General features: G+C 43.7%; 1 protein-coding gene across 1 annotated transcript; it reads left to right on the forward strand.

The window, feature by feature from the left end:
* The first annotated feature begins 765 nt into the window (after nt 1–765).
* LOC115312422 lies at nt 766–1,995 on the forward strand. Its single transcript, XM_040211115.2, has one exon. The coding sequence runs from the start codon at nt 802–804 to the stop codon at nt 1,993–1,995; it is 1,194 nt and encodes a 397-aa protein (XP_040067049.1). The 5' UTR covers nt 766–801.
* The last annotated feature ends 11,712 nt before the right edge of the window (nt 1,996–13,707 follow it).

A 13,707-nucleotide genomic window follows, 5' to 3' on the forward strand; every position in this document is an offset into this window, starting at 1 on the left:
AGAAAGATGCCCCCCCTTCCCAAATCGCGTATGCGTCCCGTACATCAAGGGCACAAGCAAGACTCGCTCGCGCGTTTTACGAAAATACGGTGTCAGTGTGACACAGAAACCGGTGTCCACCATTGGACGCCTCCCTCTTCCAAAAGATCGTCCCCCTAAAGAAAAGGCTCAGGGACTCGTCTACAGGACTCCCTGTGGTGACTGCGCCGCTTCCTATGCTGGGCAAACGAAAAACTTCCCGAAACCTCTACGCCAGCATGAGTATGACGTCAAAAAAATAACGTACAGGGTAGCGCGCTCGCAGAACGCGTCCAGAAAGAGGGTCACACGATCGGAGTCAACAACAGCTCAATTCGTGGCACGGAAAGAAACGGGCGAAGACGCCTTTTAATAGAGTCTTGGTACATTCAAAACACCGAAAATAACGTCAACCAGTCAGCTGGGACACTTCCAAGCGCTTACGTGTCCGGTTTGCGGTGCGTCACGCTTGACGCTACGAATCATAACACACGTGCAGAAACAACGGCGGCTTTAAAGAAGCCAACAACACCGGGCAATTTGCAAGAAGACAACAAAGACAAAAGCAGTCACCCGTGAACAACTGGCCTTGAAACGTCGGGCTCCATATTATTTTTTGGTTAGAGTTTTTCTTTTACATTAACTGTCATTCCTAACCAGCTGGATGTGCACCGAAACGTTTACTTTTCAATGGAAACCATTATATTGCCGCGCGCCAAGTAGGCAGCGCGGCCGTAGCCTGGATTCGACTTCCGGCTGCCGAGCAGATCGGACGTACTTATCATGAGCTCCGTCGGAGCGGTATCAGCGGCCCTTTCCGGCCGCGGAAGCAGGAACGCTGACTCTGCATCGCAGGACTACGAAGTGATAATGCCTACGCTGCCTACTGGCTCGTCTGTCCAGAACACGATTTTTTTACACGCCGATGTGCGAGCCCGGCCCTACCGCCTGGAACATTTCCGAGACGCCTTGGCCCGTGCGGCACTTCTCCCTGAAGTGCTCGCCTTGGGGGCGTACCAGTACAACCACGTGTGGGCTGTTACCTTCAGGAGCGCCGAGGGCAAGAAGAAGTTGCTCGCAACCGACGGCTTCACAGTCAAGGAAGGCCGCTGTGTCGTGGTGGACCCGAATAACCAGGACACGCGACTCAAGCTCCACTGGCTGCTGCACCACGTCCAAGATGAAGAAGTGCGTGTGGCCCTGGCGCCCTTTGGGAAGGTGACGGGGATCACAAGAGACAAGTGGCACGTGCCAGGCTGTATGGACATGGGGTCGACGACACGCTCGGTGACCCTCAAGCTGGCAGCCGGCGTCACGGTGGAGGACATCCCTCACCAGCTGCGCATCGCTGGCGACCTGGTGTTGGTGGTGGTGCCGGGCAGGGCGCCGCTTTGCCTTCGGTGTAAGGGCAAGGGCCATATACGCCGGGAGTGCAGAGTACCACGCTGTGCGTCCTGCAGACGTTTCGGCCACAGTGAGAGCCAATGCGTCCGCACTTACGCGAGCGTCGCAGGCCCCGTGAGGAGCGACGATATTTCGGAGCACCTCATGGACGTGGCTGACGCGGAGGAAGCTGCCAGCGGAGGAGCGAGTCAGCTACCCGAGCAGGCACCAGCACCCCTTGGCCCTTTGGGGAGCAGTGACGAAAGCCGAAGCGACTGTGACCGCGGTAGGCTACCTGCGGGGACGTCGGCGGGCGGTGCACCGAGTGTGGAAAACGTCGGCTTGGCGAAGTCTTCAGCTATCGAGACGCCGCATACTGACAAGGTTGAACCTAAGGACGTCGAGACAGAGGTCCCCACGGCCCCGGTCCCCAAGCGGGCCCGTGAACTTAGTGAAAAAGTCAGCCAGAACTCCGGAGCGGCTGCCCCCGATGAGCCGCCCCCGAAGGCGCCTCTGACGCGGCGGTCAAGCCTGAGACCCAAGCCCAACATACCACCGGACCGAAGTCCGATGGTGACGCCGCTCACGCAGTAGTGAGGCCTCGCGCTCTGCAAGGCACTCGGAACTCTAGAGGGACGTAAACACGACGTGGCCGAGACGGAGACCTCCTGTAGCGCCTTGGACTTTTCGGCTGGCGAAAATGGCCGGCCAGCGCTTCGGGACAGTGAGTCGTTAGGCGTCTCTCAAAGAGCCGAGGTGAGCACCAAGCAGCTCCGTTCTACTCGCTCAGAAAGGGCAGGTAATCTCGATAGAGCCCTACGTGTCGCCACGCTGAATGTACGGGGCCTGGCGGCCAGGCGCAGGCAGTACCAACTTAGCCGCCTTTTTCTGGATAACGACCTTGACGTAGTGGCTGTGCAAGAGACGAAAGTAGAGAGCGAAGAGCAAACGAGCCGTATGCTTCAGCCTTTCAGCGCTCGCTATAATGTATGTACGTGTATGCCACTCCGTTGGTAGATCTGGCGGTTGTGCTTTATTTTTGCGCAATTCCGTAGGTATTGTGGTAGAGTCTGTTGTTGTTTGTACGAATGGGCGTTTGATTGTATGCGATTTTTCCTTTTCCGGTAAGCAATGGCGTATAATATGTGTCTACGTGCCAAATCAGCAAAGTGAACGTGGTATTTTTTTTGAACAAGTTGCCTCCTATCTTAACTCTGATAAACTTATTATCTTCCTGGGGGATTTCAACTGTGTGTGCGTTCCAGAAGATAGAGTACAGCAGTTGCCGATACGTGATCAGAGCGCGATGTTATTGAATACCTTAGTGCAAGAATGTAACTTAGAGGACGTTGGGTGGGTTCTGTCGAAAAGTAATGTACCCCAGTTCACGCATCACCAACGCGCAAGCCACGCCAGGCTTTATAGGGCTTATATATCAGCAGAACTTGTCCCACTCTGCCAGAACTATGACGTTAAACATGTATCTTTCAGTGATCACAGCTTGGTGATGTTCACGCTAGGAACTAAAAAAAAAATACAAAGGCCTTTAACTGGGATTTATGGAAATTAATTGATAAGCTTTTGAAAGATGAGGCCTTCATGAGCGGAGTGAAGGAAAGCACACAAAAGCTGCTGGAGGCTGAGACTGGAAGCTTTAGAACATTGTGGGAGCTATTTAAGGAAGAAGTAAAAATTAATGCGATAGAACGGGCGAGTTTTTTGAAAAGGCAAGAAAGGGCAAAAGAAAAAGAACTGCAATGTCAGCTCCAGTTTCTGCTATGTATGGAGAGCGCTCATCCGGGACAGTTTACGAAAGAAATTAGCGAAATCAAGAGCAAACTAGAGCTTATCGATGCAGATAACTACCGAGGAGCTGTGATAAGAGCTCGAGCCGAACGATTGTGGGCGGGAGAAACACCGACTAAGCGCTCACTGAGTGATGAAAAAAAATATGCTATACAAAACGAAATAAAAGAGATACAATACGGCAGCGAAATCACCCCTGATAAAAAGATTATTAAACGTGCTTTCTTTGAATATTATCGAGATCTTTTAGGGCACAAAATAAGTGTTAAAGGTGGTTTTGAAAAAGAGTTTTTACCGTTAATGCCACAATTAAATGAAGAGGTTAAGACAGCCCTCGAAGTGCCGATAAGTGTGCTAGAAATAAAAAGAGCTATTGATGATCTAAACACAGGAAAGTCTCCCGGACCCGATGGCTTGGGAGCAGCTTTTTACAAGGCTTTTAAAGAACCTATGGCTGAGGCTCTACACCGTGTGCTACTAGAAGCGTACGAGGTAAAAGAAATGCCACCATCTTTCCGGAGAACCCATACCATTTTGATTCCCAAAAGTGAAGACCCTGTAAAACAATTATCGGTTAAGTCATATCGCCCAATAAGCCTTACCAACGTAGATTATAAGATTTTTATGAAAATTTTGGCGAGAAGAATGCAAACTATAATAACATCCATTGTTGGGCCTCACCAAACCTGTGGCATTAAAGGGCGCACAATCTTTACGAATATTCACGTGGCCAGAAGTATTTTAGAGTGCTGTGACGCTTTCGGCGGTAGAGTGGCCATGCTGCAACTGGATTTAGAAAAGGCCTTTGATAGGGTAGCGCACGATATACTTTTTTCGATATTGGAACACGTAAATGTAGGTTCAGTTATTTTAGATGGTGTAAAAATGTCCTATGAAAAGTGCTTTACAAGCCTAATCGTCAATAAGGAAGTGAGTGAAAAATTGGAAGTTCGCTCCTCGGTCCGACAGGGATGCCCTTTATCTCCTCTGTTGTTCGCCATTTATCTCGAGCCATTTTGTTTAAAGATCCTTCATAGTCAAAGGATACGTGGTTTTAGGCTGGTTTCAAGTGAAGTCAAGCTCCTTTCTTACGCAGACGATATAGCTGTGTTTTGTAAGGATACAGAAAGTGTTAGTGAGGTTGTGAAAGAAACTGCCTTGTTTTGTAAGATGGCAGGTAGTGCCATAAATTGGAAAAAATGCGTTGGATTCTGGCATGGTTGTTGGGAATCCACGCCAGCTATTTTTGAAAACATTCACTTTACTGTTTTGCCGCCCAAGTACCTTGGCGTGCCACTAGAACATTATCGTGACACCGGAGACTATTGGAGGGAGCAGACGGAGCAAGTACGGGCAAAAACAGCAAAGTGGGGTCATTAGTTTGCAACTTGTTTATTGTGGCAAAAGTATGGTATGTGCTACAAGTGCTGTCGATGTCGAGAGTGAATGTTCAGAGGTTACATAGGGTGTTTGCGGTTTTCGTATGGGGTTCGGGTTGGGAGCGAAGCAGTTGTACTAATTTGTTTCGTTCTGCGCGAAATGGTGGGATTGGGCTTATTCATTTGTTTCTTCGCCAGGTGGTTTCTCGTTTTATTTTTCTTCGGGATCAAAAAGATGATTTCTTGCGAACTGTTCTGCAGGTCAGGCTGTGTCATGCATTACCCGAGTTTGTTGTATCTACTAGTACCTTTCAACGTGTGGGACTACGTGGTTTTTTGTATGAAGTGGTCAGAGCCTTTCAGTTTTTAAAAGTACGGTTTTCATTGGAGTATTTAAGTGTTGTCGATCGGAAGCGCTTATATAAAGATCTGGTTGACACTGTGCTGCCAATACCTTTGTACCGCTCCTTATATTGTGAAGGCCCAGGAAAAGATGTTTTCAAAAGGGTTAAAAGAATGCCGGTTAGGCCAACTGTGAAGACCTTCTTTTTCCAGCTACACAGTGGCACCCTTCCTGTTAAGCCCTGGCTGCAGGAAAAAGGCCTTTTTGTGCCATGGTCTATTAACTGTCTCTTATGTCGAAAACCCGAAACTGTAGAACATATTTCCCTGGACTGTTGGGATGCTGTTTTTTTGTGGGACATTCTGCAACGTACCCTGAAGAAGGACCTACCATTAACAAATTATGGTATTCGATTCCTATCTGTCGACAACGAAGGGGGTGTGCCTTACGACATGTTTATGCTGTTGGGCCTCCACAGCCTATGGAGGACTAGGATGGCTGTACGAAATGCTGATGTTAACCCCCGTCAAGCAAGGGAATATTTAATTGAGAGTGCTATTTATGTAAGGGAAGGGTATGAAACGCTGACCGAAAAGCCTGAGTGGGTGCCTAGACTGGACAGGCTGGTATCGATGAAGCAATTTTAAACTTAGTCGCAGTCCAAGGACTATCTAGTTGCTCTAGGTTGTCATTGTTGGGAATGTTTTTCGTACTGTCTGTTGAAATAAAGGTAGTAAAGACAAAAGCGGCCGTAGCCTAACGGTTATCGCGCTTGCCTCCCACGCGAAAGGCCAGGGTTTGATTTCTGGCCGCGGCTACGCATTTTGTTAACACTGTAATGTGATGTTCTGGTGAATTCGAAAACCGTCTAGCTGATTCGAGTTTAGAATGTTCTACGCGTCGAACCCTCTACGTCGAATGCTCCAGAAGCCAAAGCGTGTACAAAAGCGGCTCCGCGTGGCAAGCCGGAGTCAGTCTCGCCCCAGCGTTCTGCTCTGCTGCTACGCCGACTTCGGCGCCCGAGACGCTCTGTTATTATCTTTTGTACCCTTTTATTTTTGGCACAAGTTCGCCACATTAAACGTTTATTTCTTCCTGTTCATTTCTTGTTTATTGGTCACCACCCATGACAATATACATTTTTCTTTACCTCTATATAAATTACAGTGTTACGGCACCACAATAGTAGGAGGCGAACTTGAGCTAAATCCCCTCCAGTAGGCCTACTTGGCCAAAACATAATTCCTTGTCCGCGGTCTGGAGGCATTGCGCATCAAAGGTGCTTGTGTGTGAAATAAAAAGAGGCACCCCCCAGGGAGCTGTGCTCTCTCCTTTACTATTTAATCTCGCGCTTCTCAAACTACCACCCGCCTTAGCTGCCATCCCGGGCCTACATCATAGTATGTAGGCGGATGACATCAGCATATGGGTTACCAAGGGCAGTGATGCTGAACGGGAGGAAACCCTCCAGCTTGGTGCGCACACGGTATGCACCATTGCCGCGCAAGCTGGGTTAGGATCAGGGTGTCGAACCGAAATTTTTATCGGTTCGGTTCCGGTTCGGGTTCACGGCTTTCGGTTCAGTTCCGGTTCAGTTCGGGGAGCAAAAAATAACGGTTCAAACCGGTTCGAACCGGTTTGAACCGGTTTGAACCACTAAATTGAGAATATACTTTCCGCGTCGTTCTGGCAATATACACTATTTACGCCGTGAAACGATTAACTATACAGTTCCTTCTATCGTCCGTGCAATTTACTTTTGTTTTTAGGTGCCAAAAATATGAAATTCAGTTAGGGTATTTAATTTCGACGCAAAAGTAGAAGAAAATCTACATTAACGTACTTAACGTCGTGTTCATACAACTCAGCATCCCTTTGTTTACCAGTAGCATATATTTTACCTGAATCAAAATGTTTAAGTACAAGAGTAAAGAGTTGAGCTTATTGGTACATGCCTGTTACTAGATCAGCTTCAAATTTAGAACTATACTGTATTTTCTTGTCCTTCCTTCAAGTTTGTCCTTCCTTCAAGTTTTTTCTTGACCTTCCTTCAGTTCAAGCTGATCTATTTACACTATATAAAATTTCGCGAAGTGTGATAGGTCATGTAAAATACCCGTGATTGGTACAACTTTGTATCGCAGTATTAAAAGTGAAATCGTGTTCTTGAACTAAGGAATTAATTACATCACATAAAATTATGAAATGAGCTCCTCCTGGGCATATACATTATGAAATAAGGTTCACGTATTACACTTCAAAATATATATGTATATGATCACGACCCAACTGAGCTAAAAGCAATGAAATTTTAGAAATGTTAACAGTTTTAGGATAATTCCTTCCAGACTATTTTTATAGAAACACCGAGCGGCAATCCAAATGCCTGTTGTTCTAACCAAACATTGTTTACACTCAGCACCGCACGCATGCGACTAATCATGGAGCAAGAAGTAATCGCAATTGTTCACTTCGCACTCTGATCGAATCTGGCCCAAAATAGCGCTTGCCCAGGTGAATATTTTCTTATACAGAATAAGCCGGCTGTTGAGGTTTGTTCTGGACAAGACGCCGGACAATTTAATTTGCAAATGAGGATCACCCTTGCTAATTGATGATTTTAACACGATAGCGTTAAGGAGCTCATGTCGCAGAAAAGCCGATTTTGGTGGCGTGCCTGGAAAATCCTGTTTGGTCGATAGGTTCATGACGTCAGAGCTACATAACCTCGCGCAAGAATTTTAAACAACCCAAAATGCTTACGTGATACGTGACATCACGCGTGGAATGAGTGATTAAAACATGACATGTAATGTGAGTTAAAGCTTGCCATATGTCTCAAATAATTTCACTTTTGAAAGTAACTCCTTTGCCTTAAAGAAAAAAAAATTAAGAATTTAAGACGGGATTCGAACCCACGACCCTTTAGTTGCGAGTCAGAGGCTTTTCACTAGGCCAGGCGAGGCACGCTTGCGCGGCAAATGAGAATGCAATGCAAACGAGGCCCGCTGACGCTATCTCGTTCCACTTTTAAAGGCGAAGCTTAAGCGTCCTTCGAGATTTTTTTTTTGTTAAGTAAAACGAAGTACTATTTCACGTTCTACTCGACATGGCAGCTACTTAATTAGACACTTTCTGGCGGTTTGCGTACGTAATCGTCATAGTTCTACCGTGCGACCCTGTTTACTTTGTTTTGTCCAGCCCACAGACACATAAAAGTAATGTTCATTACATAAAAGAGGCAATAACAAACTTCCATATGTTTGAGAAGCTATATGTGTGAGAAACACAAAACACATAGTTATTTAAATTCGCTTCAAAATCAGAAATGTATGTAAGGCCGCCCCATATAACTTACAACGTGCCTGTCGAGGATAAAATCGCCGGAAAATATTGGCAGAACACCTTTCAAACAATTTGGGGGCATAGCTCTAGGGTGGTCGGCTCTCTATGTTGTCAAATATTCAGTTAGTAATTAAATATATATTTATATTGATCAATAAATTTTACTTGATAAAGTTCACATCACCGCTTGAGATCGACGCAGAAGGACGACACTCGAAACTACGCGAGCTGTGGAGTATGCGTAAAGGTGTTTTTCTGTTTTCTGATCTGCAGTGTGAAACATCGGGTTTCAGGGCACGCTAAAAAGGACTGTGTGCTCACATGATGAATTGGAAGTCAAATACACGAAATGTTCAAAAAGAGAGAAATAATTAGTGTTATTTTTCAAATCCCTGCAAAAAGAGTTACGTAAAGATGCACGCAATGGAATTCATGATTTTACATCCATAGCGCGAAGGACAGACAAAGATTCTTACAATCGTAGTATAAATGGCATTTTATCAGCTTTCATGAGCTCGAAACTTCGCGACTTGCTGCCTCGGGAGGCTAATGTTATATTGAGTTTTACCTGCACTTGTTTTGGGCCCTCACTTTACAACACTATGCTAGAATAGTCATGCGCTCTAACATTTCTCTAGACTGCCATATCTCATCGCGAGACTGCTATAAATACTGCACAACTTTACAATTAGGACACCTATTGCTAGCGTTGCGAATATCACATTTCACCAGAAAGCTGAACTATTTAGCATGGTATGCACATGATGTCATCACACTGTAGGCTGGTGGTCATTCTTAGTTCTTCTTGCTGAGAAAATTGAATTCGACGGTGCAAAAAGCACGCTGCAGGAGGCTCAAGCTCAGTGAAAGCCAAGTATTTGAAGGGCACGTATTATTATTCTTAGTGCATCGTTGTGAGGAACGGCGCGAGCGTCTGGAACGAGAAAAACGTGCGTTTTGGCAAGAGCGTTTTTGCAAACAAAGTAATTTCAGGGGTCACGCTTTTTGGTCTGCGCCAAAGATGCAGGGAAGAGGAACCTTTAGAATACAGTATGTTTTTAAAACTCCCCCCCCCCCAAACACACAGACGCACTTCTTTATACAGCGGTGCTGTTAAGGGCTAGTTTCCCCAGTGTCGCGTCCGTCAGCAAACAAATGATGACACTAAACTGTGGAGAGGTACCGCCATCTATAAATGACGACGGCAACCAGACAACCGGCTTGCCGGTTGTCTCGATGCCGCCGTTGCGCATAGATGGCGGCAACCCCTCCAGCCTTTCCACTCTGGCTTGCCCACTCGCGGACGGCCATTATTACTTAATAATAACTGTTTATTTCCATTACACCTAATGGTGGAGCCAAGAAAAAAAGCCGCGCTACGCGGCTTGACGAGTTCTTGGCCCCAGTACATTCTGCAGAAGCGTCGGAAATATCAATATACAAAAAAAAATCGTGCATAATCACAATGAATACGAAAAAAACAAACAAAAAAAAAACAACAAAGAAAACAGCATGAAACTAGAAAACGCCACTGAGCACCATATAAGTTGACATTCGCAAATCAACACAAAACACACTTTTAAACTAAGAAAAAAGAAATCGCATCAATCTATATATGCAAAATCATGCATGACAGATCGCAATCCACCCAGGCTTAATCTATCTATAAAGACACCTTTAGAATGCAATACATTTAGAAGCTTTGGGATTCGGTATGCTAACATTTTCTTACCAGTGTTTAGCCGACACGTTGGTACGTGCCAGTAATCTGGATTACGAATTTGGTATGGTACGATATGTTGTTGCAAAGCAGACAATTCTACCAGGGATGAAGTGTTGTAAAGAAATTCTGTTCTAAGTTTTGTGGATAGCCTATAGTTATAAAGATTGTGAATATTGAGTATATGATAACTTTTAAACAGGTTTTCCGTGTGCGAAAGATAAGGTACGTTTGCAATTACTCGCAACATTCTTTTTTGAAGCAGGTGCACCTTCTCAAGATTAGTTGCAGTGGTAGTACCCCAAACTAACGAACAATAATTTAAATGGGAATAAAATAATGATTTGTATAATAATATTTTAACAGATGTAGGAAGTAAATACCGATGCCGACATATAATACCCAAAGTTCTTGACAATTTTTTATTTAAATGTTCAATATGGCTATCCCAGGACATATTCTGGGAAAACACTACTCCAAGTGTTTTAAAATTATCAGTTAATTCAATATTTACCGAGTTTAAAGTAATGGTGTTTATTGGAGGAAGAATTTTATGCTTAGGTCGAAATAGTACGGCTTTAGTTTTACTTGTATTTATTTTTAAAGCGTTCTTTTTTGTCCATACCGATATCTGACCTAACAATAGGTTTACTTTTGACACGAGCTCCTCAGGATCGTCCGCAGCATACAGAAGTGTTGTATCGTCAGCATATATTATCAATTTAGTTGTTTGGTCAATTTTCACAATGTCATTTACATATACGTTAAAGAGAAAAGGGCCTAATATACTTCCTTGTGGTACTCCAGAGACTATGGGTTTTATACTGGATGAAAAATTACTACAGCACACATATTGTTTACGATTTTTGAGATATAATTGCAATAAAAGCAGGGCTTGCCCGCGTACTCCATAGCATTCAAGTTTCTGTAATAAAAGCGTGTGGTTCAAATAGTCAAAAGCTTTCGTAAAGTCAATGTAAACTCCCAAGACTAATTTTCTATCTTCTAGGTTACGTAAAATAAATTCCTTTTCTTCAAGTAACGCAAGCTCAGTGGAACGGTGCTTTCGATATTCAAACTGGGACTTTGTAATTAGCTGATGCTTATCAAAAAATTTTGAGAGCCGTGTATGAATAAGTTTTTCTAGCCCTTTTGAAAAAACAGGCAGTATGGAAACTGGTCTATAGTTATTTATATCATTTTTATCGCCTTTCTTATGCAGCACGGAAACTTTTGCTATTTGCATACGCTCAGGGAATACACCTTCAGATATACACAAGTTAAATATATAAGTCAAATAAGGCATAATTAACTCTAAAACGTATTTCACAGGTTTAATCTGTATATCATCTATATCTCTGCTACGAGTGTTATTTAAATTCATAAATGCTTTAAAAACCTCGGAATCGTCAACCGGATCCAAAAAGATTGAATTTGCACTTCTCTTTTCAATATACCTACAAGCATCATCATCGTAATTTATATTCACTAAATTTACAAAATGGTCATTAAACATATCAGCTAAAGCAGCGTTCTTTATTTCTTCGCCGTTTATATACAACTTCTCTAGGTGTTCATTTCTTTGACTACCCCGTAAGATTGTATTCACTTTTTTCCAAGTGACCTCAACATTTCTAATTGTCGAGGTAAAACTGTTATGGTAATAACGTTCCCTAGCCTTTCGTAATTCTTTTGACAGCTGGTTTCTATAACATTTGAACTTTTTTAAATCATCTTGGTTTCTAGATTTGTTAAAGTTATGAAATAGCTGATTTTTTATAACAATTTTTGATAAAAGGTTCGGGGTAATCCACGGCTTTCGAATTTTACGCGACGATTTACATATCTTATAGGGGAAATCCTTCGCATAGATCGTCTGAAACCTATTCAAAAAAGTGTTGTATGCTATATTGGGATCAGTCTCTGTTAGAACATCATTCCAACTCGCGCTTACAATATCGTTGCGAAACATATCAAGATTGTCAGGCGTTATGTTTTGAAATTTTCTTAATGACCGAATGTCTCGTTTTGGGTGAAGGGCTTTGTTAATGCAAATAAATATCGGGAGATGATCGCTGATCTGGGTGCTAAATATTCCTCCTTTTAGACGTGTATTATCAATATTTGTAATGAAAAGGTCTATTAAGGTTTCTGTGTGAACAGTGATTCGTGTTGGTCTGGTTATCGTATTAAGATATCCGTACGTGGCAAGCAATACTTCAAACTCATTTTTAGGCGTGCTATTAACTAGCATATTGATATTGAAATCCCCCCCAATTATCACACTAAAATTATTGTCACTACCGAATCCCAAGAGCCTCTCGAAAAACGTAAAAAAATTCACAATATTGCCATCCGGTGGGCGATAAACAACAGAAATAAGCATATTATCTGCTATGAGAGATAGCACTTCATAGTCTCCAGTGGTAACGCAAAAATTTGATAATAATTGAGAGTTAATGTTTTCTTGGACCAATGCGCAAACACCACCCCCGCGACCTGTAGTCCGGTTTAAACAGTAGCTTTTATAGGACGGCATATGAAATGCATCAGTTTCGTCGGAATACCATGTTTCCGTGAACATAATCACGTTCAACCTAACTGAAAGTTGGCTAAAAAGACATTCGAGTTCCATCGATTTATTTTTAGCCGACCGTACATTTAAGTGAAAAAGTTTGAGTGAAGCCTCAAAACCACCCTCAAGAATTTTTGCAAAGTCAGTCGGAAGCAAGTATGAAGAATCCATCGTAAATTTATTGAAAACCCAATGTGTAAATAAGATTCATGCCAAAAACTACAAACCAATCACTTCCAGGTCGTCTTCACTCCTTATCACAACCGCATCGTCACCATCCTTGCGCCTAGCAAAGATTTTTCCGTTTCTGTGCCAAGTGTATTTGAAACCGTTCGCTTTCGCCCATTCTTTTGTTTTCGCTAGGAGTTCCCTGTTTTGTTTAGTCATGTTCTCGTAGATGTACACCGTCATTCCGGTTGCCCTTAGCTTATTCTTCCGGTAGAGCCATGCATCCCTAGTTGTTTGGGATGCAAACCTGACAATGACGCCTGGAATTTTGTCTGGTTTTGATGGCAGTCGGTGAATCGCGGTGATATCGCATCCAGCTAGCTCGGGCACTTCTAGAGTTCGCGCCACTTCATTTACCTTGCTTATAAGGTCTTCGTCATTACTTTTTGCGATGCCGTGGAACTCCAAATTAAGCTTACGGCTTCGCCATTCCATGTCGTGAAGTTCTGCCTTGAGCTTTTTCACTTCCTCCTCCTGATCCTTTTTCTCGATTTCTGCAAGTCTACTTTTCACCTCTTTCATCTCTTTCTTTTGTTCATTCACAGATTTCAGAATTTCATCATACTGAGCAGACATCATGCTGATAGATGCCTCAATGCTCCCAACAGTTTCTTTAAGGTTCAACAGCTCATCTAGCTTTTCGTTCATGCCAGCCAACAGAATTGAAATTGAAATGTCGTCATCCGGTTTCTTGTTTACTGACAGCCCCGCCTTTCAACCTTGAGACTCGACAAGTGGGGCATTTCCATGTCTTACGATATGCCTCGCCCTTTGTTTTTAACGTGACTTCGGACACCCCCGCGCAAACACCACAGTGGTAGGAATACTCGCATCCACTACACGAAATAGATTGTTCGGCATTAAGAATTTTCTCTTTGCATTTCAAACACAATGCGTCAGCCATTACCAG

The sequence above is a fragment of the Ixodes scapularis genome, unplaced genomic scaffold, assembly GCF_016920785.2.
Source record: "Ixodes scapularis isolate PalLabHiFi unplaced genomic scaffold, ASM1692078v2 PGA_scaffold4__175_contigs__length_147842914, whole genome shotgun sequence".
NCBI classification, from domain to species: Eukaryota; Metazoa; Arthropoda; class Arachnida; order Ixodida; family Ixodidae; genus Ixodes; species Ixodes scapularis.